At 38.0% G+C, this 23,615-nt stretch overlaps 1 protein-coding gene across 1 annotated transcript in view; it reads left to right on the top strand.

Annotated features, from left to right (window-relative positions):
• The window catches only part of CNTNAP2 (contactin associated protein like 2), a 2,649,987-nt gene that overhangs the window by 2,190,607 nt on the left and 435,765 nt on the right, over positions 1-23,615 (top strand). The window contains exon 15 of the mRNA XM_027856858.1: positions 7,094-7,221. Coding sequence (XP_027712659.1) covers positions 7,094-7,221 — 128 coding nt within the window. The remainder of the gene's footprint in view (positions 1-7,093; positions 7,222-23,615) is intronic.

Below are 23,615 nucleotides of genomic sequence, written 5' to 3'. Positions count from 1 at the left end.
TAACATTAGCTTACTATATTTTTCCAATTTTTTAACATTTTTATTTAAAGTTTTGAATTCTATCCCTCCCTCCCAACCCAAGACAGTAATTAGATATTGAGTGCAGACATGCCATTATGTAAAACATTTCCATGTTAGTCATTTTGTACAAGAAGACTCGAATGAAAAAAAATGAAAGTGAAAAATAGCATGCTTCAGTCTGTATCCAATTAATATCAGTTATTTCTCTGGAGGTGGATAGTATGCTTCATCATTAGTCCTTTGGTATTGTCTTTGATAATTGTATTGCTGAACAATATTGAACAATATTGCTTTTGCTGTGAATGTTCTCCTGATTCTTTCTTTTCACTATGTATCAGTTTGTGTAAGTTTTTCTGTGTTTTTCTGAAATCATCCTACTTGTCATTTCTTATTAGCTTAATATCTTAAAGACTTAATAAGTAGGTACAGATTACTTTGACTTATGTCTGTGAATGAATGAATAAATAAATGAAGAAGCACTTATCACATGGTTACTATATTTAAAGCACTTGGCTGAGCTCCTGGGCAGCAAATAGAAAAACAGGATGGTTTCTGCTTTCAAGGAACTCTCTCATACTCTAATAGAAGGTTTTAGTTACAAATCAGATGGAAAGATCAAGTTTTCCTTGGGGTACAGTGACAAAACCCATAGTCATGCATCTTCTTTCCTGTTATTTCAATTGATAAAACTTTATCTCTTTCTGTTGTTGATCCACCCAACCATGCCAATGATTTTGGTAATGGAGAGTGTTCTTGCCAAGGCTTTTGGTAGCTTTGGCTACTGAGGAAACAAGGGTGGAGGCACATACAAAAGCATTTTTGAGACCACATTTGAGCAAAGGTTGCTCCCTCACATGATGGTAGCAGGGGCTGGGCTGAAAACAAGTATATTCTAGGGAGCATGACTCTTGGGTTAGCTGTTTATTCGTGGTAGTATGTTGGCAATTGATGGTAGCAATGGAGGAGACTTAGAAGATCACAATTTTAAATAATGATCTCTATTGCACAGCATTAAACACTGAGGTAGGGATAGATAATCTAAAATATTTTTCTTAGAGAATGGTATTTTGTAATGACCTTATTCTACCTCTCTGACGTCAATATGGCAAGAAAAAGTCTTATTTCCTATGGCTCTGTAGCACTGTTAGAACAAATGAGAAAATGTACCAATGTCAGATCACTTTTTTGCCATCTACCAATTTAGTCCCACAGCCATATTCCCTTCTAGAAGACTGTGAACTCGATGTTAAAATTTTGCATTTGGCTCTTAAGTCTCTTGATTTTCCACCTTTTCTTTGGTTAAAAAAAAATTGAAGGAGCAAGTCTAAATAGGATCATAGATTTAGAATGGGAAGGGACCTCAGCAGCCATCTAGGCCAATGTCCTCACTTTACAGATGGGAAGTTAATGACTTACCATCATCTCAAAGTGTCAGAGTTAAGACACGACACAAGGAACCATTGCTTTTCCTACAATACTGCTCTGCTTTCATTGCCATTAAAAATGTTAGTGTTTGCTATTCCTGTGTCATGCAATTTCAGTGATGTCAAACTAGAAATGTAGAAACCACAAATTAATATTGTCTATGTTGCTTTGATTTATTATTTTGTTAAACATTTCCCAATCATATTTTAACCACATTCTAAACACATTCAAGAGTGTTACTGGCTGACTTACAAATCTGACACTTCTGCTCCAGAGGACAGGGTATAACATTCTTGAGGCAATACATAGTGTATAGAACCTAGACAGAGTTAGCAGGGCTAAATTAAAATCCTGCTTCTCCTGTATTCATTAACTAGGTGATTAAAAGTCACTTGGACCAGTATCTAAGTACCCTAATTGCTATGAGGAGGAAGACTAGAAATTCCTTGCAATCAAATTGCAACTCTTTCTTGCAAGTGATAGCAAACTCTGATATTCAAAAGGGTCTAGGCTTGATGATTTTTGAATCTATTCCAATTAGCCTTTATTATGCTCATACTGTATAAAAGTCTCTTTTCTAGATGCTGAGGCTATTAAGACAATTGAAAAACATTTCCTGCCATCAAGGACCATGCATCGACTGAAGGGATGCATATTGACCACTCAATCCACAAGCATTTATTAAGCAGTTACTGAATGTTAGGTACTGTAAGAGATGAATACAATACAGAATTCAAAAAGAAATAGACTCCCCTTTTTAGGAGTTTGCATCCTATCAGGTAACATAGTTTTTATTTTGTGTAAATGACAAAATAAAAGGTAGTCTAGAGGGAGGAGAGGCAGGTAGGGTGCAAGCAGCCTGGGACACGGACAGGAAAAGGCTTCATAAAAATATGATTCTTGATCTCTAGTCTTGCTTTTGCACTGGCTGTACCCGAAGCCTGGAATGCACTCCCCAACTGACCTCTGCCTCATGGAATCCCCGTCTTCCTTTTCAAGGATCACATTTTTTCTTTGAAGCCTTTCCTGATGCCTTCACCTGCAAGTAGTACTGTTTATTTCAAACTGTCTTATATTTACTACATTATATATTTAGTCACTTTATATTTATGCTGCATATATGTGTATATATGCGTGTGTAGGTATATATACATATATATTATGTATAAAATGTTCAAGAGACACAATTTCTGGGTAATTTATCATTTTATTAATTATGACTAGTGAGTAATTAGTGAAAGGATGGTCATTTGGTTGTTTCTCTTAAACCAAAGACCAACCATGGCAATTTATTGATGCTTATATGCCCTTGGAAGAGTTGGTGTTCTGAACAGGTGACAATCAACTCTGATTGGTTAACAATTAATGAGAAGAATGAATGTTATAATGACAGGTGGACCTATTCTAATGAGGGCCTGGGGGATATGACTTTGATTATGTAACTTTTACTCCCAGACCACCCTCAGTTCTGTGCAATCTAGACAAAAAGTATACTCCCCCACACCCAAGCCGGAGTAGAGCTCAATGGGCTTCCCCACTTGGGTAGGGTCTGAACAAGATTGAGGAGAAAGTTAATCCAATCTCATTATCAGCAATGTTATTCAATATGTTCACATGTTGGCTGAATAACCTATAATGGGCTGATTTCTGAATGAGGAAATAAGAGGTAAAAAATAGTAAATAGTGATTAATATGAGAGAATTAGTCATTTCTCATATGTATGTGTTTGTGTGTGTATAGTCTCTCCCATTAGAAGGTTAACCCCTTGAGAGTAGTAATTGCTTCATGTTTTATACTTATGTACCTAGTACAGTGACTAGTACAGATTGGGCACTTAACAAATGGTGGTGGATTGATTGATTAAAGGAAGTAAAGGATTCTACAAGATGGAGGTGAGGGATAAGTGCGTGCCAGGAATGGGAGACCAATACACAGGTATGGAGATTAGAAGATGGAGTGAGGAAAAACAAGGCTGTTAACTGGACCATAGAGTATGGAAAGGGGAATGTTACTAACACTGCACTAACTGTGTGGTGCTAGGTAAATCACTTAATCTCTCTGATCTTCATTTTCTTCAAATGTAAAATGGAGGAATGAACTACATAATTTCTGAGATTGCTTATCGCTCTAAATCTATGATGCTATGACTATTGAGGACTTCCTTTAGAAACTGGCACATTAACTAAGCCTTAAAGGAAGCAAAACCAAAAATAAAAGGTAAAAGATAGTGGATATTTCTTATTAGGTAACTGAAAGTAGTTATCAATTTTTAGAGGTAGCCAGCAACAAGGTCCCAATCAATAATCAATATCTTTAAAGTCCATGTTAAAAGTCTATGTTAAAAGATATTGGTCTTAACACTCAGCATTGAATGTTAAGGCTTAACATCAATACTGTGAGGTTTTTGTTGTTGGTTTTTTCCACCTTGAGAATAGTGTAAAACGATCATAGATGTGACAAAAGGGCACAGTTTGCAGTCACTTTCTACAGGTTTTGGTTTGGACCTGAGGACTTGATGCCCCACAATCTTGTAGGAAGAAGTAGGGTCAATAATGATCACAGCTGGTTCCTGCTTGATCCCAGCTCTGATTTGGTCGAAATACTCCTTTTTATTTTAAAAATGGAGAAAAGAGGAAAGCCCAGTGAGGCAACATAGAAGCATCAGAAGTTTATTTGAGACACACAGTTTAGTTCTCATTGGCTACAGCTGGATTTCATCTAGATCCTGGCATGGAAGACAGTGTGTTTTCATGATCATCAGGATGGCTAATGGACTCTCTTAACACTTGGGGAAAAAAAAAAATCTGAGTTCTCTCCTCACAAACATCCCCCACCCAACCATGCACTCACTAAGGAATGCAAGGTAAATCTCTTAGTCATATTATACCATAATTTTTCCTTCCTTCAAATGAAATTGCTATTCCTTTCTTCCATGACAAGTACTGTTATACAGTGGCTAGACCATTGGACTTGGAGTTATGAAAACCTGGGTTCAAACACTACCTCAGCCACTTACTAGCCACATGACTATGAGCAAGTCACTTGACACTCTCTGAACCTCAATTTCCTCATCTCTAATGGGGGTTATTAATACTGTTAGCGTGTATCTTAGAAGGCTGTTATGAAATTCAAATGAGATAATTTATTCAAGTGCTTTGCAAATCTTATGGCACCATGTGAAAGTCCATTATAACTATACATATACTTTGATCTTTCACAATGTTCATTCTATATATAATTTCAAATTTAATGCTAGATGCAAGAAAGGCAGATGCAAATAGAGATAGAAAGAGGTAGATGGGTAGATAGATATAGATATAGATATAGATATAGATATAGATAGATATAGGTATAGGTATAGATATAGGTATAGGTACATGTAACTTTGAAGACTCTTCTTTGCTTTGATTCTTTTTAGAAAATTTCTCTCTTACAACTGGCCTGAGGTACTAGGTAGCACAATGAATAGAATGTTGGGCTTGAGTTCAAATCTACCCTCAGATCCTTACTATCTATGTAACTCTAGATATTATTAAGCTATGCATATTCAACTGCAGCAAAAAAAAAAAACAGCCCTTAAACAAGTCATAACTTTCTCTTAGGCATCCCCAACAAGACCCACCTCTGAAAAATATCTTCCAGATCTAGCTCACTGTATCTGACTTTCCTCCTCTCTCCTTTCTTCTCCCTGTCTGACAATTTCAGAAAATGCTATGTGAGAATTTTTTTTTGGAGGGGGGAAGAGGTTGGGAGTAGATAGACAGGCAGAAGAGCTTTGCTTAAATCACTCAATCCAGGGGTATAATTGGTGATAGCAAGCTGACTAAAATGGTGTCCTTAATTCACTTGGTGGGGGTGAGGGTGCAGCCTTCTGAGAAGGCTGTGGTAGAAGCCTGGGGTGACCTAGTCTACTGATGGTTAAGCCACAGTGAGGAGGGGCATGGGGGAATAGGCAAGTGGACAGTCAAGGAAGGAGCTTTCTACAGGTCTGAGAAAGAGAAGGAGGAAGTAAGCCATCTTATAGCTTGAAAAAACTATCTTGTGATTTCTTCGATATAGGAAGTTCCCAATGAGGAACTCCATCTCTCTGGACACAGAAGCATCCTCTCTCTAACCTATAGTCTTAGAGAGCTGCCAAGGGCACTGGGAGATTAAGGGTCTTGTCAGAGGGTGAGATTTGACTAGACCAACTCTCTGACTTAGACTATTCTACCTTTCAGCTTCCTGTTTAAGTAATTCTGACTATTTCTACCCTGTTGACTCAACCTTTGTACGGCTCACCTGTAAAGGGAAAAGGAGTATTCATGATCTCTCCAGCCCATTCCTTCCAACCAGGGAAAAAAGAAAGTCACAATATATGAGGCCTGTGGAGAACTGGGTAAAATAGGAAACTGCTCAGGGGCTCCTGGATCAATAAATAACCTAGGGCCTGAGGAGAGTTTCTGAGGGCAGAGGGGAAAGGATGGTGTTTGTGGCTTCTAACCTACTCCCTTGTTTGTGGGGATATTTGATTGGAGCTCTTCATTCCATCCCCAATCCCTTAATATATAGTGTCTGAGGTCAGATTATCTCAGTAATGATCTCTTTTCTCCTTGGTAAAGACAATGGGGTGGGGATAGTGGGGTCTGGGGCAGACAGTAAAAGGGGTGGTTCTGTCCCACCTTTAGCCTAGCCTGTTACAGGACTTCACTGTTGGCTCTACCTCAGCTTCTTCTGCCAAGAGGAGGAAACAAAGTACCACTTACTAGAAAAGTAGTGAGGCTGAAACATTTAGGAGATATGGTCCAGCTCTAGGCACCTTGAAATTCCCAGAGAAGCTTCCTAATCTCCTTGCCCACTCCCTTCGTCAGGCAATCCCCAGAGTTCTCAGTTTGGCATTGTACAAGTAAAGATAACTACATTTATTTACACAAACTACTTAGTAAGTGTGCCCAAGTATGCATCGAAGTAGCTCAGTTTTAAGTTTTATTTTATTACAATGCCCAACTCTGCTCATGTGTCATTGAGCTTCGTGGTTTATTGCTTACGTAGCATGGTGATTACATAAGAAATTTAAAAATATTAGAGGGAATATAGTTTGTGCATATTTTCAGAATTAGATTTAGTACCTCACCCCCCCTTTTTTGTGGTAACTGTAAGATCTATGAGGAAATTAGAAAGAGGCAGCATGGCATAGTGATAATACACTGGACTTGGAGTCAGGAACACTTGGGTTCAAATTGTGCCTAAGATACTTAAAAGGTGTTTGTGACTCTGAGCAAGTCACTTAACCCCTGTTTGCCTCCACTTTGCCCATCTATAAAATAGGTATACAAGAACTGCCTCTTAGAATTGTGGTATGGATAAGATTAGATAGTACATGTAAAGATCTCTGTAAGCCTTAACACCCCACATAAATATTATTATTAATGTGTTTGACCCTTATTTCTAAAAAAGTGCTTTGGTACTTGTGACCTAGAGGTCCCTTCCAACTTGACATCTATACCCCTATCAAATGTTCTGCAGGCCAGTACACAAAGAGGAAGGAGCTGTGGTGTCTCTCAGTAAGCCTCTTGGGAAACTGAGTAATTATTTGAGGACAAATGTGGCTAATCTAGCTCATAGTTTTAATTTGTTTCTTTTTTTTCTCTCTCTCTTTTTGGTTCAGGAGAAAGGATGTTGGCTTGTTATCTTACAAAGATCATTTGCCTGTGAGCCAGGTGGTAGTTGGTGACATTGACCGACCTGGATCTGAAGCCAAACTGACCGTGGGCCCCGTACGCTGCCAAGGAGACCGTAAGTTGGCTAAGCAGCTGGTTGGCAAATGCTTTCTTCTTATGGCCTTGCAGTTCTGTATTTCCAGGCTTCTCAGGGTGTCTTGAAATATGGGTGTACTCTTATCCTCAAGTTCTTCTGGAAATCTCATAAGTCAGTTCCCTTACAGAGCCAAATGAATGACTGAATAGATATGTAGGGTGTAGGGAGGTGGCCATAAAATCTCTAGCACAGGGGTCCAGATTTGGGCATAAAATATGCCTATTAATCTTCCTTGTATTGTATGTGTAGCAACTTTGACTACCTAAGTTTATAGTGATATAAATAGGCATGCTAATAGCATAAACGCAGCACTGTACATCTGTGATGCCATTGAGGGCTGCTGTTAATACTATTAGCGGCACTATTTATACCACCATAAACTAAGTTTATGGTGGTATAAATAGCAGCATTATGGCTTAATGTATCATTGCAAACTTGGATTACAGCCATGTAAAGTTTGACATTATTGCTATCAAATTTCATCAGCAGCAGCACTTGATGATACCTTGTAAACCAAAGATTGTTTCCTTAAACTGTCTCTGCTTTCAGGATTAGCAGTACAAAGAAGAAGTTGGGGCTCGTTCTTGAGCCCTAAGTGGGAGGGAAGGGAGTTAGAATGATGGAAGTCCCACCTAATTAAGGCTACTATTAGAAGTTAATGTTCTTTGATATCCTTCACTGTGCTTTATATGCATTAGGAGAGAAAGGATGACAAAGATTGCCTTAGGGAATTCACTAGGAGGGTCCTGAGCATACTTTTTCCTTCTCCAGTATATACCTGTGAAACATTTTTTAAAGAGACTGGGTTTCCCTGTCTGGCCCGGGCTAGATGTGTAGTGGTCAGTTATGGTTTGATCCTGAAGCTGATTGGGACAGAAACTTTGACCTTCTACTTCTAGTCTGGGTCAGTTTTGTTCCCTCTTAAGCATCCTGGTAGTCCTTCCCCCACCTCGAAGGGTCTAACCATACTGGTGCCAGACTTAGTGCAGCTCAGAACTACAGAAATCAAACAATCCTGGCCTCAGCCTCTCCCAATATTGGAAATTACAGGAGGGTACCACAGGTTCACAGATGACCCTACTAAGTGTTGGGAGTAATGGGCATGTGAGATCTTGACCTAAGGTCACTAAACTGGGCATGAGGAAACCTAGGATTTGTTTCCACACATGAGTGGTTACCCAGGAGAGACCTCAGGCAAACCCCCTCCATTTCCTCAGCTGTGGTTAGTAAAGCACTGACTGCTTCCTATATTCCCCACAGGGAAGAGGTAAGGAAAAAGTGCCTGTCACTGGATTCCTCCTAAAAGAAAACATCATTTAAAAAGGATATAGTTCCTACTTCTGTAAATCCTGGTAGAGTTAGAACCACTCAGTACTATATTATTATATGCACTCAGAGAAGTTACCCAAGGAAGACAATGATATTAACTTGAGAGCTTATAATTGTCAGCTCTGGAACCATTTAAAGCAAACTATTGCAACCTTAGACTGAACCAAAAGAGATATATTATGCAGGATTCGGCAAGGTAATAGTCCCACTTTACTCTGTCCTGGCAGATTACATCTGAAGTCCCCTTTTCCTTTCTGGTAACTACAGTTTTAGAGGAATACTAAGCTGGAGACCATCTAAAGAAGGGCCACAAGGATAGAGAAGGGCCTCAAGTTCATTCTGTATGATGAACAGTTCAGGAAACTGGGGATATTTTGCTTGAAGAAAAAACTTAGGGAGTTCCTAATTACTATCCTTAAGTCCTTGAACAGCTAGAATATGGGAAAGAGATTTGACTTTTACTTGGTCCTAGAAGACAGAATTAAGAGCAATGAGTCGAAGTTACAAAATGGGTGAAATTTAGTAAGTTAGTCAATAAACATTGACCAAGCACCTACTATGCACCCAGCACTATGCTAAATGCTTGGGACACAAAGAAAGGTAAGCAACAAAAGGAAATATTTCCCAATAATTAGATCTGTCTAAATATGGAATGGCCTGCCCCAGAAAGAAGTAGATTATATATCCCTGACCGAAGGCTTTTGAGCAATGGTTGGATGGCTATGTGTTGTGTGTATCAGAGAAGGGATTTTTTCCCAAATATTAATTAGACTACTTGGCCTCTGAAATATTTTCTAACTCATCTCTAATGTTCCTAATACAAAAGAGGGTTGGGGCATGTATAATTTTTCCTTACTTCCATTTAGAAGAAGAAAAAGGCAACCTTTTAAAATTAGTGTGATCTAGGATGGAAGTTGGGCTTTTGTAAGCCTTTATAATATGACATTATTACCTTCACATTACCAGACAATGCATACAAAGAGAGGTACCAGGGACTGTTACTTGAAAGAAAGTGTTTATGCAGAAAAAAAAGAGTCTGCTATCCAGATGAATAAAGACAAAGTGCGGACTTTACAAATAACAAGTGGTGTCCAACGTAAATTAAATTCACATTCATTTGGAGGCAGTGTTACTATTTAAGAATACTGTAGTGCACAGGTGAAAGTGATCAATACATACTTCATAGAGCTGGACATATCTAGATCATGTGGCTACAAAGGGATGAGATAGATTTTTTTGCATAGCATATAGCCACCAGTCTCATTACTTTATAGTTATGCTATATACAATATATATTGATGCAGCCAATCGGCAGGTTTCTCACATACACTTTCTAATTTTGAGATTAGCTTCTAAATGGATGATAGTTACCTAGCAAGTAACTGATGAAAATTGAATAATTCGACAGATCTTCATTACTATTCTTGAAGATAAGAATAACATATTTTGTGACACACATTCGCATATCTGTCTATACACACCCATGTAGAAATGTGTGTATGTATACACACACACTTTTTAAAATTATAGCCATTCATCTTTTTTCTACCCTAAACTCTTCCCTCTAGAAGGTACCAATTGGTCAACAAGCATATATTAATGACTTAGTCTGTGCCAGGCAGAGTGGGAAGTATGCAAAGAAAAGCAGAACAGTCTCTGCTCTTAAGGAGCTCACAGTCTAATGAAGGAAAACAACATGTCAACAACAATGTACAAATAAAAATATCTACAAGATAAATTGGAGATAGTTTCCAGGGGAAGGCATTTGCATTAAGGAATACTGAGAAAGGATTCATTAACTGAGATGTGAAAGAAAGCAGGAAAGTTAGGAGGGGGAGATGAGGAGGGAGAGAGTTCCAGACACAAGAGACAGCCAGTGAGAATACTTTGAATAAAGAGATGGAGCATGTTGTGTGAGGAAGGCCAGGAGGAGCCTGGCAAGAAGACCAGTGTCATGAGATTAGCAGAGTATGGAGAAGGGGGAAGGTATAAAAAGACTGAAAAGTTAGGAAGGTTCCGGATTAAGAAGGGCTTTACAAACCCAAAGGCTGTTTGATCCTAGAGGTAATACGAAACTACTGGACTAAAAGGAAATATACAGTACTCAAATACAAATTGGACAAAGCCAGAGCTCTTGTTCATGACACCTTCCCCAAGTAAATTTGTCTATAGAAGGAAATATAAGTATGGGCTACAGATCTTCATTTTAGTCCTAGGTCTTGTACTTTGTAGATTTATGCTTTTGCTCATATTCTCTCTCTCTCTCTCTCTCTCTCTCTCTCTCTCTCTCTCTCTCTCTCTGCCCCAGTTTTCTCACAGATGATTTTAAGGTTCCTTCTAGCTATAACACCTTATTTTCTGCCATCTGGCACAGTGGATAGGATGCTGAGCCTGGAGTTAGGAAGACCTAAGTTCGAATGTAGCTTCAGATACTTATTAACTATGTGACTGTAGGTAAGTCACTTACCCTCAATTTGCCTCAGTTTCCTCAAATGTAAAATGGGTATACTAACAGCACCTAAGTGCTCAAATGAAATATTTGTAAAAAGCACTTAGAACAGTGCCTGACACATGGAAGACATCTATTAATGCTTATTCCTTTCCCTTCCCTTATCCTTCTCCATCCCCTTCCTCCAGCTTTATAGCCTAAAGTGAATGTCACAAAGATGAGTTTATGAGTACTTCTCAAAGTGTGACAGGACATTTTGTTGTTTCTGGGGTTAACTTTCCTTGATATTACTTACCTAAGTCTCTGATGTCCAAATCGACAGTAAAAGAAAAAAAGTCTAGCCTAGAAATGACTCTTTCTGTAAGTTGAGATGTACAAATGACTAAAGAAGCCATGGGAAGATAGTATAGAGATTTAAGGTCCCAAATCTATCCTGGAGTCCTGAAGAATGAAACTATTTTGGGGGCTCTGCCCAACCGTTTCATGCCTGCTGAGTTTCATTTTTAGTTTGATTCATCTGAACCCATAGACCCTTATAATCAAAATGCTAAGGCAAATCAGTGAGTTCCACTCAGGTCGGCTGCACTTCCCATATAGCTTTGTGACATCAGCGTGCCCTTGTCTTTTCTTTGCAAACATGTTCAAATGCAAACCTCAAATCTAAGTGAAACTGAAAGCAGGCTTAGCGGTGGAACATTAGCAGAGATTTAAAAAAAAGTCAGGTGAATTTACAAAGTCCCTTCTTAGACAAAAAATACCTATCAAAAAATAAACAAAAGAGCTATTTGGAGGATGAGGTAGTCTGATGAGGTGAAAACTAATTTTCCTGGAAGTATATTAACATTCTTGCAGGAAGTAGGTAGGCTTAAATGCATTGAGTTTTCACATGGAGTGTTTTGCTATTAGGGAAATCAGGTGACCACAACAATCAGAGCAGGAAAAAGGCACCATGAACTCTAGATCGGGTTTGAGAATTTTATCCTCTGTATCTTATCTTTGAATAGAAGCTCGAAACCCTGGTTCCAACATGTGGGATGACATCACAAAATAACTAGTAGCACACCATGGAGAGCCAAATTTTCTAAAATTAAATACAGGTATATTTATAAAAAGTTCTGTCAAAAAGTTGCACCATCTGTTTTGCTTACCTCTCATTTCAGCTCTGACAGCTAGTAATTTCAAAAGGTAAATATTCAATAGCTCTAAATAAGTAATGCATGACAGGTTGTAGCTTCAGTCTTTAAAGTATGACTCATGTATTTCTACCAGCACATTATCTGTTTGTGGGAGCCCTGGAGAAACTCCTAGAATTAAAATAGGCAAGGATTCTGGTTCATTGACGACTGACTGGGAGGCTTTTGCCTGGAAAACATAGTATTAGAAAACGTTTTAAAATAAAACTGAACAGAATCAGGTCAAGAGAACAGTCAAAGAATCAACAAATCAACAAGTATTAAGTGCTTACTATGCGCCAGAAACAGCTTTAAAATATAAAAAGAAGAGGTTATATTTCATTCTAGAGGATATGGAAAGTCGTTGGAGGTGGTTAAGTAGGGGAGTCATATGGTCAGATATATGATTACAGAAAATTACTTTGGCAGCAATGTGTATAGTATGGACTGGAACAGGGAGAGACTTAAGGCAGGGACACCAATTAGGAGGTAGGAGGTAATGAAGGTAATAATTGAGGTGGGAGGTAATGAAAGCCTGAAAGAAGATGTTAACTCTGAGTAGAGAGGAAGGGTTGGATGTGGGAGATATGTGGGGTGAGGGAGAGTGAAGAATCCAGGATAATGTCAAGATTGTGAAACTGGGAGACTAGAAGGCCAGTGGGACCTTCAACAGAAATAAGGACATTTGTAAAAAGAAAGGATTCGGATGGAAAGATATGGAATTCAGTTTTAGACATGTTGAGTTGACAACATCTCTGGGACATCTAGTTTGAAATGTGTAACAGGCAATTGCTGACTTGGGACTAAAGCTCAGGGGAGAGACAAGGGACTGGATATATAGATCTGGGGATCATCTACAAAGAGAAGATAATTAAACCCATGAGAGTTGAAGAGATTATCAAGAGAAAGATTGTAGAGGGAATACCTACAGCTAGAAAAACTGCCAATCCTATGAAGCTTTCCTTGACTGCAAAGCACCAGTAGGCAAAATTCTAGTTTCCCAGAGTTTTCAGTATGCAAATTCCATTACTCAGGATTTTTGAGGTGATTCAAAGAGGCAAGTATAAAAAAAACTGTCAAAGCAGTTCAAGGAAGATTGATTCAAAGGTCAGAGATAAAATCTGATGTGGAAAGACTAAAGAAAGGAAAGGGGAATTTTATATGCATCCAAATCATACCAGGGAACTTTGCTGTGGGAATTTAATCATAATCAATGTCTTTATAAAACATCTGTGTGCCAAGCATTGTGTTAAGTGGTAGAGATACAAAGACAAAAGTGAAGCAGTCTCTCACCTTAAGGAACTCACATTCTATCCATTCTCTCACATGTGTGATGGGGAACAAAAGGGATTATCTTATTTGTGAAATAGAATAAAACTATTCATAACTTTAATCTGTTGGTAGCAACAGTCTGCTTCTATCTTCCAGAGGAAGTGGGATTGGCCCTAGAATTCTAAAGGAGGAGAAATGTTTCTTAATAGATCACAGTATGATAATGCTAAATCCAGAAAGGACTTCAGTAACCATCTAGTTCACACCCTTCCTTTTACAGAATAGGAAACTGAGACTGAGGAAAGTTAAGTGACTTGTCTATATAGACAGTAAGCCTCAGAGGTGGGATGGCTTCTGTCTACTGCCAACCAGACATTTATATTTACTTTGTAGCCATTTGCTACCTTCTGCAAGGGAAGCTAGGTAACAAAATGGATAAAGCACCTTGCCTGGAGTCAGGAAAACCTGAGTTCAAATTCAGCCTCAAACAGCAGTGTGACTCTGGATAAGTCACTTAACTCTGCATCAATTCCTTATCTGTAAAATGAGCTGGAGAAGGCAGTGGCAAACCACTCCAGTATCTTTGCCAAGAAAACCTCCAAAATAGGATCACAAAGAGTCAGACGTGACTGAAACAACTAGACATCAACAATTTCCACTAAATACCCCTTTTTCCAGCAGTGCAAGTCTGACACATTCCCAAATCAGTTCTCTTCCTGAGAGTTTAGGAATTACACAGCCAATATGTTTATTGTTGAGAAGACATCACCATGTAATGTATCATGAAATGCTCTAATATGAAGATAGGTGTTATAATATCAAAGAAGGTTCTGAACCATGTTCTGAACTTCAGAAAGCATAACTCCCGTTAAGCAGATAATAACAACAAGGATCCATATAAAGGCATATAGATGGATGAAACGAACCACAAAAGAAGAAGAAGTAACTGAGTGATGGTGGCAGATGGAGGGTCTAGGCAGAAACATTGAGGAGCAAAGAACATGCTACCTCGTTTCTTCTGGTTCTGCGTGTGCAAGGACTTGAGAAGAGCAACTAACGTTGGAAAGATCATTCAGGGTTGCAGTCTTCCCTAGTGGACCAAGTTTCTGAAATGAAGATATTAAAGATGAAGAGAAGTTAATTGATGTTCAGTAGGTAGTTCCAGAGGGCATCATGGAAAAAAAGTCAAAAAAGGAAATATATGGGGAAGTGATAGGATGGAGTTAGCTGGAGTTAAGAGTAAGGGAAGAGACAGTAGGGGAAAGAGGCATTGGTTCTAAATGCTTCATGTTTGGAGAGCATAAAATACAAATTTGCCAGCCATTGGTACCAGTTGGTTTTTTAATATATTACAGGGAACTATGATGATGACAGTTGGTGGTGGGTCAGTGTTCCTTTTCAAAACACAAAGCACCTGGGGATGGGGGAAAGGGGGATAGTGAGATCTGGTTCCCCAGAGATTGGACTAAACTCATCTGTTGCCCCAGCCTTCTAGCTACTGCTCAAGGTGATAAGTGAGGAGTCATTCCTTGAGAATACAGTCAGCTGTCAAACCTGATAGGCCCTGCCACATTCAGCATGTAGACTGTATCCAAGGCACTGTTCAAGAGAGCACTAGACCTTTGCCTGAGGTTCAAGACTGTCTGGCTTCAGCTATAACCCTTTTGTTAAAACATAAGAGATGTGAACTCAGAGAATCTTAAACTTTACAGCCTAGAAAGGAGGTTGCAGATTATGTAATTTAATTCCAATGCAAAGAATATGTAATTTTTGTCAATATAGGTACTCCATCCACTGATGGAGCTTACTGACCATCTAAGCAGCCTGTTGATGTGACTATCCAGAAGTAGCTAGGCCACAGATAGACAGTTCATCATTAAACCTGTTCTGAAGCTGGAGGCCTTTCCAGCTTGGTAGACCTTCTAGAGCTGGTGTATCACTGATACAGATAGCCTTGAGAAGCAAGGATCACTCTCTTACCATGCTGAGGCATCAGAATAGGACTGAAGATGCCTGCCCCTCATCTTGTAAGATCCTTGAGAGGAAAGATTGTTTCATTCTTTGAATCTGTACCTCCAGTGATAAACACAGTGCCTGAGAATGTAATATATGCTTTTTGATTGATTAGTAAATGCTATCATCTAATACAGGGTTGGGGAACCTGAGGCCTTGAGGCCACATGTGTCCTTCTAGGGCCTTGGGTGTGGCCTTTTGACTGAGTCCAAGTTTTACAGAACAAATTCTTTTATTAAGGGGATTTGTTCTGTGAACTTTGGATTCAAAGGGCCGCACTTGAGGACCTAGAGGGCCACTTGTGGCCTCAAGGCCACAGGTTTCCCATCCCTGGTCTAATATAACCAGTGAAGAAATTTAGGTTTAGAGCAGTGAAATGGCCAAATAAGCTTGTGATAAATAGAGCACACTGAAACATTCATGAAGTGGCATCATAGATTATAAAGAACTCTAGATTTGCAACCAGAGGACTTCAGTTCAAGTCTTGCCTCTCTCTTACTACCTGTGTGACACTGGAAAAGTCATTTAACTTCTCTGAACCTCAGTTTCTTCATCTGTAAAATCAGGGGATTTTGACAAGGCATTTCGTAAGATCCCTTCTAATTTTAAAGCAATGAATACATGATCTTTTTTAATATAAACATTCTTGGCAAGGTCCAATAATCAAGAAAGATATTGAAGCACAAAGGGAAAGCTTTAGAATGGATCTCTAGTCCTGGCCCCTTCTAATCATCTACAAGAGAGGCAATAACATCATATTGGAATGCCCAATTTTATTCCTACTGTGATACCAGCCATCTGGAAAACCCTATAGATAATTCACAACAGCAAGGATTGGGGTTTTGAGAGCAGAAAGTTGCTTACTTCTAATTACTACCTTCATTTTTCTCAGTTCTGTGTGTTTTTTGGTTTGTGGTAAGAGAGAAGAAAGTAAAGAGATTTATGTGGGGGGAAACCATTAACCTGGATTCTTTTTATTTAATGTTGGAGCCCCACTTCAACTTCTACAGGCACCTGAACAGCTGTGAAGCAGCAGGAACCCTAAGAATAAGTAGAAAGCATAATATTAGAGTGCCACAGCCAAAACTCATTCCTACCATGGGGCCAAGCATTCTAGGGCATGTCTGAGGTCAGCCCCAATTACAAAAGCAGCAATTTGTGGAAAACGGGAACAAATCTTTTTTAGTTTGTGACTTCTAAGCTGTGCCTCAAGCATGAAGTTATTTTAACCCAGGATTCCATTAACTATATTTGGTGACCCAACTCTGCTTGCAAATTCACTTTGTTGTGAGTATAACAGTTGTAGACCTTAAAAGCTTTACCTGTTTTGCAGTATATCTGCTTCTCTTTTATGAAACTGATTCCATCAAGTATTCCCTGAAATGAGATCATTTGGAAATGTTTTTAGTATTGTTTCCATTTATAGTGGCAAAAATATCAGGTTCGTAGTCAGATCATTTGGGTTTAGATCTTGCCTCTGTAACTAACTGTAGATGTGACCTTGGAAAGTCATTCCACTTTTCTCATTTTCTTCATCTGTAAAATAAGTCTGTTGGAGGGGATGATCCTCTATGATCCCTTCCACCTCTATGTCCTATGATCCTTGAGAGTTCTTCAAAAGAAGAACATCCTAGATAGAAAAGCAATACAATTCTGGATTTGGTATATATTGGTGATTCTTATATTTTTCCGTATGTAAATTAGTCAGAAAAAAGTTTAAATAAAATTATCTGAGACAGAACTTGGTTGACTCACTCGAAGATCATCTATCTAGCTGCTACCATTTTGTGAACTGAATGTGAAGAACCTCAGTTAAATTCAAAGGTGTTTAATTGAACACCTGTACTTGTTCTTCTCTGTGCTCAGCATGACGAAGGATATGAGAATTATAGGTATCTAGATATTCTAGAATGTTTAAGGTTCCTGTCCTCATGGAAATTTCACCCTACTTTGGAGATTAAGTGAAAGAGATAAATACTGGTGGTGGATCTTTGGGTTCCCAGTAGAAGTTGGGATAGGAATAATGGCTAAAGAGACCAGTAGTGGTGGTTGCCTTCAGTAAAGCCTCCCACAGCTCCCTTTCTTGGGATTCTTTTCCTTTTCTTTTCTTCAGCGGTTTCCCACCCATTTCTAAGGAATGTTGACTTTGTCTCAGTGTCTCAGATTTGGTCAAGGGTAGAATTATATTATACCAGTGCTAACATTTAAACAATTGACTGTATCAGTCTTTTTTTTTTTTTTTGTAACTGTAATGCAGTGGAAAGATCATTAGATTTAGAATTAGAGAGCCTGGGTTTGAAATCCCAACTTAGCAAAATCACTTTGGCTAACTCTGGGCCTCCTTCCTCCTGTGCAATAGGTGCCCAAGGTAGTTAGTGACCAAGTAGAGATTGAAATGTAAGCTCTCTAATTCTAAATCCATTGATCTTTCCACTGTACTGCGGCTACCAAAAAGACAAATAGACAATTGCTTTAATGTTAGCACTGTTATAACAGTAATAAACCATTATTTTTGCCTTTTTGGTGAGGCAATCAGGATTAAGTGACTTGCCCAGGGTCACTCAGCTAGTAAGTGTCATGTGTCTGAGGCTGGATTTGAACTCAGGTCCTCCAGATTCCAAGGCTGAAGTTTTATCTACTGCACCACCTAGCTGCCCCTAAACCATTTTTTAATAGTGCTTAACAGAAATCCTCATATATGGAACAGGGAAAATAGTATAAGATTTTTTTTTATGTATTGGTTGGTTTTTCCATTTTTTTTTCTCTTCATCTTTTTCTTTTTGTTTTTTAAAATAATTTTTTGTTGTTGTTATAAGGAATCACTTTCTGGGAAGAGAATGGGAGATACAGGAGGAAATAAGATGATTTAAAAACATATTAACAAGAATTTTTCAAAAAATAAAAATAAAAAGGAGTATTGGATTGGGTACCAAGAGAACTGAGTTCTAGCCCAAATTCTACTCCTAATTTTCTTTGTGACTTTGACAAAGATGCTCAGCCTTTCTGAGTTTGTTTTCTCATCTGTAAAATGATGAAGTAAGGCTAGATTTTTTGTTTTTTCTGGATCTAAGGTACATGTGTGAAAAATCTGTGTGTTTAAGTAGTGTAGATAAATTGCCAATTTTCTTAAAATTTAAAAAAAAAAAACTTTTCACCCACATTGCCTGTACTATAGTCATAATATGTAGCTATTTCAGCTATATTTTCATTACATGATTACAGAATACTAGAATTAGAAAGGACCTTAAAGATCATCTAAACCAAGGGTGGATGAAATCAAATTGGATTCAGTCAAAGGGCTGCACTTGAGGACCTAAAGGCCCTCAAGGCTGCAGGTTCCCCACTCCTGGTTTAGACCAACCTTTCTCCATTTAAAAATAAAATGTGTGTGTGTGTGTGTGTGTGTGTGTGTGTAGTTGTTGTTGTATATACATATGTATATACACATACATATATACACACACATATTTTTTCTTTTAAAAAAACTTATTTATATATTTTGTTTTCAAATCAACTTCATTTCTAAATATGTTCCTGCCCTACCCCAAGAGCCAAAAAATCAAAAATAATCTTAACGCATCAACCAAGTCTGAAAATATAGTCAATCCTCCACCTCTGTGAGGAATAGAAGAAGGTACATTTTACCCTTTCTTCTTCAAGGTCAAGATTGACCATAAGAATTGAACAATACTGAGTTTTAGTTGTTGTTGCTGCTGCTGTACCTATTAACATTATTGTAGTCATTGTGTATATTGTTTTCCTTGTTCTGCTTGTCTTACTTTAAATCAATTTACATGAGTCTTCCTATGCTTCTCTAACTTTGTCATATTTAATTTCTTGCATCATAGTAATATTACATTGCTTACTTTACATACTTACATTACTTACATTACATACTTTATTTAGTCATTCATCACTCAATAGATATCTGTTTTGTATGTACTTCTTCTTGCCCCTAGCAAAATATTTTGGCGTATGTGGGACCTTTGTTTCTAACTTTGACCTACTTGGGGTATTTGCCTAGCCATGAGATCTACGGGTCCAGGGTATTGGACGTTTTAGTTTTATAAATGTATATTAAAAAAAAAATGTTTTGCACTCTTACTGTGTTCTCTGTACTGTGCTAGGTGCTAAAGAGGGATTCAAAGGAAGCAAATGACAAGATCTCTGGCTTTAAAGAGCTTATAATAGAGTTGGAAAGACAAGACATAAGCCTGAGCAAAGTTAAATAACGATAAAAGATTTAAATAACATTTCAAAATAAAAATAGGAAGGATGTCACAAGGCAGTCCATGATTAATTGCCCAATGAATTGAGCAGACAATAATTACTATAGGAGCTTGGAAGAGAAAAGCATCACCTCATTTATATGCCAAGCTGTTTTTAATCCCAACAGAGGTTTTGCCTATTTATTCATCACAAAGCAAAAATGAAAATTATGACTCTTTTGTAGCTTGAAATTCCCTTGAATGAGATGTTTATCTTAAAATTAAACTCAAAAGAAAAGTTCCTTTGCTTAGTGTTGATATTTTCTGCATCATTTCCAAATTAAGATGCACAAGAAGCCCAAAATCTACAGAGCCATTGTTTAAGCTAAATTAGATTAACCTTTCTCCACCACCCCCCTGCCCTTCCCGACCCATATGGAGCACTCTCCACTTTTGTTTACCCAAGTCTCAAGGTTATCTCTGTCAAAATTGCAATTAGTCTGTACTTCAGACCTATTGTTAGGTTACTATGCTGAGAGCTATAAACTACCTCACTCTGGCATAATTAAAACAATGTTCCAGTTCACCTATTTTATGATACCTACTTGGCTTTTCATAAAGCATCTTTTCACAACCCTAACTGTGTTCAGACCTTTAAAACTACAGCACATTACCAAAGATGAACGTGAATGTTTCAGTCTTTCAAATTAGTCAAAAATTCTGTTACTATGTTACAATATAAAGCCCTCCATCATATGGCTCTATAACAAAAAACAATAACTTGAATTTCTATAGAACCATAAGATTTACAAAGCCCTTTCCTCCATATCTATGAATTAGGCAGTGAAGGGTTCATCACCCCCATTTTGCTTCTTACATTAATTACTTCTTCCATCCTTGTTCTCAAGGGGCTTCCATTCTACATGGCAGAGATAGTCAGTAAGAAATTATGTACATACAAGATATATACAGAGTAGAAGAAACATTAGATTGGAAGTTTTCTAGTAGGTGGGAGGGCCAGGGAAGACCTCCTGCAGAAGGTGACATTTGAGGTGAATCCTGAAGGAAGTAAAGGATTTTAAGAGATTTGACATTCCAGGTATAGGAAACAGTATGAAGACATAAGGATGGAAGATGGTATATTATGTTCAAAGAATGGTAAGTAGACCAGGAGACTGTTTGGATGAAAGTAAAATATAAAAAGACAGGAAAGAGAAGAAGGGCCAGTTTGCAAAGAGCTTTAAATAGTAAACAAAGAACTTTATATATGATCCATTAGATTGTAGGATCCTCAAGGGCAAGGACTGTCCTTTGCCTTTCTTTGTATCCCCGGCAGTTAGCGTGGTGCTTGGAACGTAGTGGATGCTTGATAAATTTTTGTCACCTAACCCATTAGAGTTTATTGCTTGGTCGATCAGGACAACATGGTTAGATAAACTCTTTTTTAAAAAATCACTTTGGAACACACTCTAGTCTCTTCCTAAAGTTGGACATGGGGAATAGTACAGTGTGACTACTATTTGTTAAATGCTGGATATGATGCTGGATATGACTTGTACAGTCTTAGTGGTTGGTGTCAAGCAAAGCAGCACCCTGCAGGTATGTCCTGCCTGCCTTGTACGTAGGTGCTACAGGTTCCCATAGGCTCAGAAGACAACATTCCTGGATACAAAGCACCATATAGTAGTAATACCTTATTGATGCATTGATTACCTTTGTGCTCCCCTCCATTAGGGCTCTACAGCATGGTCCCATGTATCACCTTTCCAGAGGACCTGATTTTGTCTATAGATAGATAGATAGATAGATAGATAGATAGATAGATAGAAAGATAGATATAGATATAGATATCAACAGTTGTAAATTTCCATATTATATAAAAATATCCACATATGTACAATGATGCAACCAATTGCTCAAGTGTCATACTAATCCTAAATACTGAATAAACAACAAATAGCTGATTAAAAAAATAAAAAAATCACTTTGTCAGTTATGTGGAAGATAGACTGAAAAATGGCCTACATGATCTAAAAGATATATATTCCAGTTAAAAGTCCTATGATGCTGTTTATGTGAATATTAAATTGATATTGACTATCCTCTCTTTACCTTCTGCCTTGATGACAATAAATATTATTTGAGATTTGAGAAGATTCTTAGTTTTACAGTCAAAAGCAATGAACAGAACTCCCTATCCTCACTCATACAATTAATTCATTTTAATAATTTTATTAAACACCTATGTTCAAGATACTATGCTAGGTGTTATGGAAGACAAAAAGATGAGTAAGCCATTGTTCTTGTCATCAAGGGACCAATAATCAAGTAAAGATCTGCCTTTGACACAGGTCCCAGAAAATAGTTGCCTATAATAGGGAGATTCCTTGAAAGGGAGACAATATGGCCTAATAGAAAGAATACCAAATTTGAAGTCACAGGACCTAGATTTAGATCCCAGCCCTGCCACTTACCCACTGAATGACTGATGCCAACCTCATTCCACTGAACCTCATTTTTCCCATCTATAGAATAGGAATAGTAATTGAGCTACTTATCTTATAAGGCTGCTATGAGGACAGTACTTAATATTAACTTTAAATAATTACATAAATTTGAGTTATTGTTATGAGTATTAGACAGTAGTTTCCTTTGTAGATTGTCATATGGCTTCAGGATGTGGAACACTATAGACTTGGAAGAATTGACAATGAATATCACATAGAGGTCAATAGACCTCTATAGTGGGTATGAACAGTCTACAACAGATAACAGATAAGGAACTTCAAAGAATAAGGAACAAACAAGGAACTTCCAAGAATGAAGAGGACTGGATATTATCAGGGAAATCAAAATCAGCTGGTCAAGTGGTAAGGTCAAGGAATGTCAGGTGGACAGCCGAGTGCACTACTGGTATCCTCACAGTGTTAGGAGGAAATGAGGAAGCCCCAGACTGTTCAGTGAGCCCCTTGTAGTGAATTTATGGTATAATATAGACAAGAATTGTATAGAATGGGCAGCCATGGATAGGTTGCAACATGCCAGCTACTTTGATAAGTTCAAAGATCCATTTAAGTGTTTTTTATTTCCCCCACATAAAACTGAGGTCTCCACATATGATCAGGACAGCATGAGCAAGTAGCTCACTAATATTATGCAGAGGGCATGCTCAGTGTTCAACCTGATTTTTAACATATATCCCCTCTTATGAGCTCAACCTGCCATAAAAGATAAGTGTTTGCTTACTCAAGCAGTCTTAAGTATTATCTCCTAGTCAGTCAATCAACAAGCATTTTATATGAGCTTGAAGTATTTTCTTTAGTAGCAAGGATATCCTGAGAGTTTAGTACATCTCTTCTCTGATACCATCAGCTCAAACTCGAACCAGTTGTGTTTCTCGCCACTCATAGGTGCCAGTGAATAGTTAACACCTCCATTCCATTTAACCATTTATCATTAATTAGCTTTCAGAAAGGAATATTTTTTGAAATATAGGATTAACAAAAGCATAAACTTTCCATTCAACACTTTGGGAACTCATTCTTCCATGTCCCACTTCAGTCTCTGGGAAGAATGAGCTCACACTTAGCTTAGTTTCTACATTACTTTGGTCCCATCAAGTTCATCTCCAAAAGTAGCATTTTTGCTGGATGATTCTCCTGCTCAGCTATCCCTGTGCTGGGTCCTATAGGTCGCTCCCAATGTTTACTCTTTCTTCTTTCTCTACTGGGCCTATCTCACCACTCCATTTTCAGGATCTTCATCTAACTAGATATCAAGAAAAGACATTATTTTTTGTGCAATACAGAGTATGTGAGATGGAAAATGGTAGAGGGACTTTGCCTGACTCTTTGATAATCATCTTGATCCAGAGAAAAGAAAAAGCCATATAACCAAACGGATCAAAGAGAGCAACTGAATCACCTGGAC

The sequence above is a fragment of the Vombatus ursinus genome, unplaced genomic scaffold, assembly GCF_900497805.2.
Source record: "Vombatus ursinus unplaced genomic scaffold, bare-nosed wombat genome assembly UNPS02011649.1, whole genome shotgun sequence".
Lineage (NCBI taxonomy): Eukaryota > Metazoa > Chordata > Mammalia > Diprotodontia > Vombatidae > Vombatus > Vombatus ursinus.
Note: the sequence above shows the minus strand (reverse complement) of the source record. Positions and strands in the feature narration are given on the sequence as shown.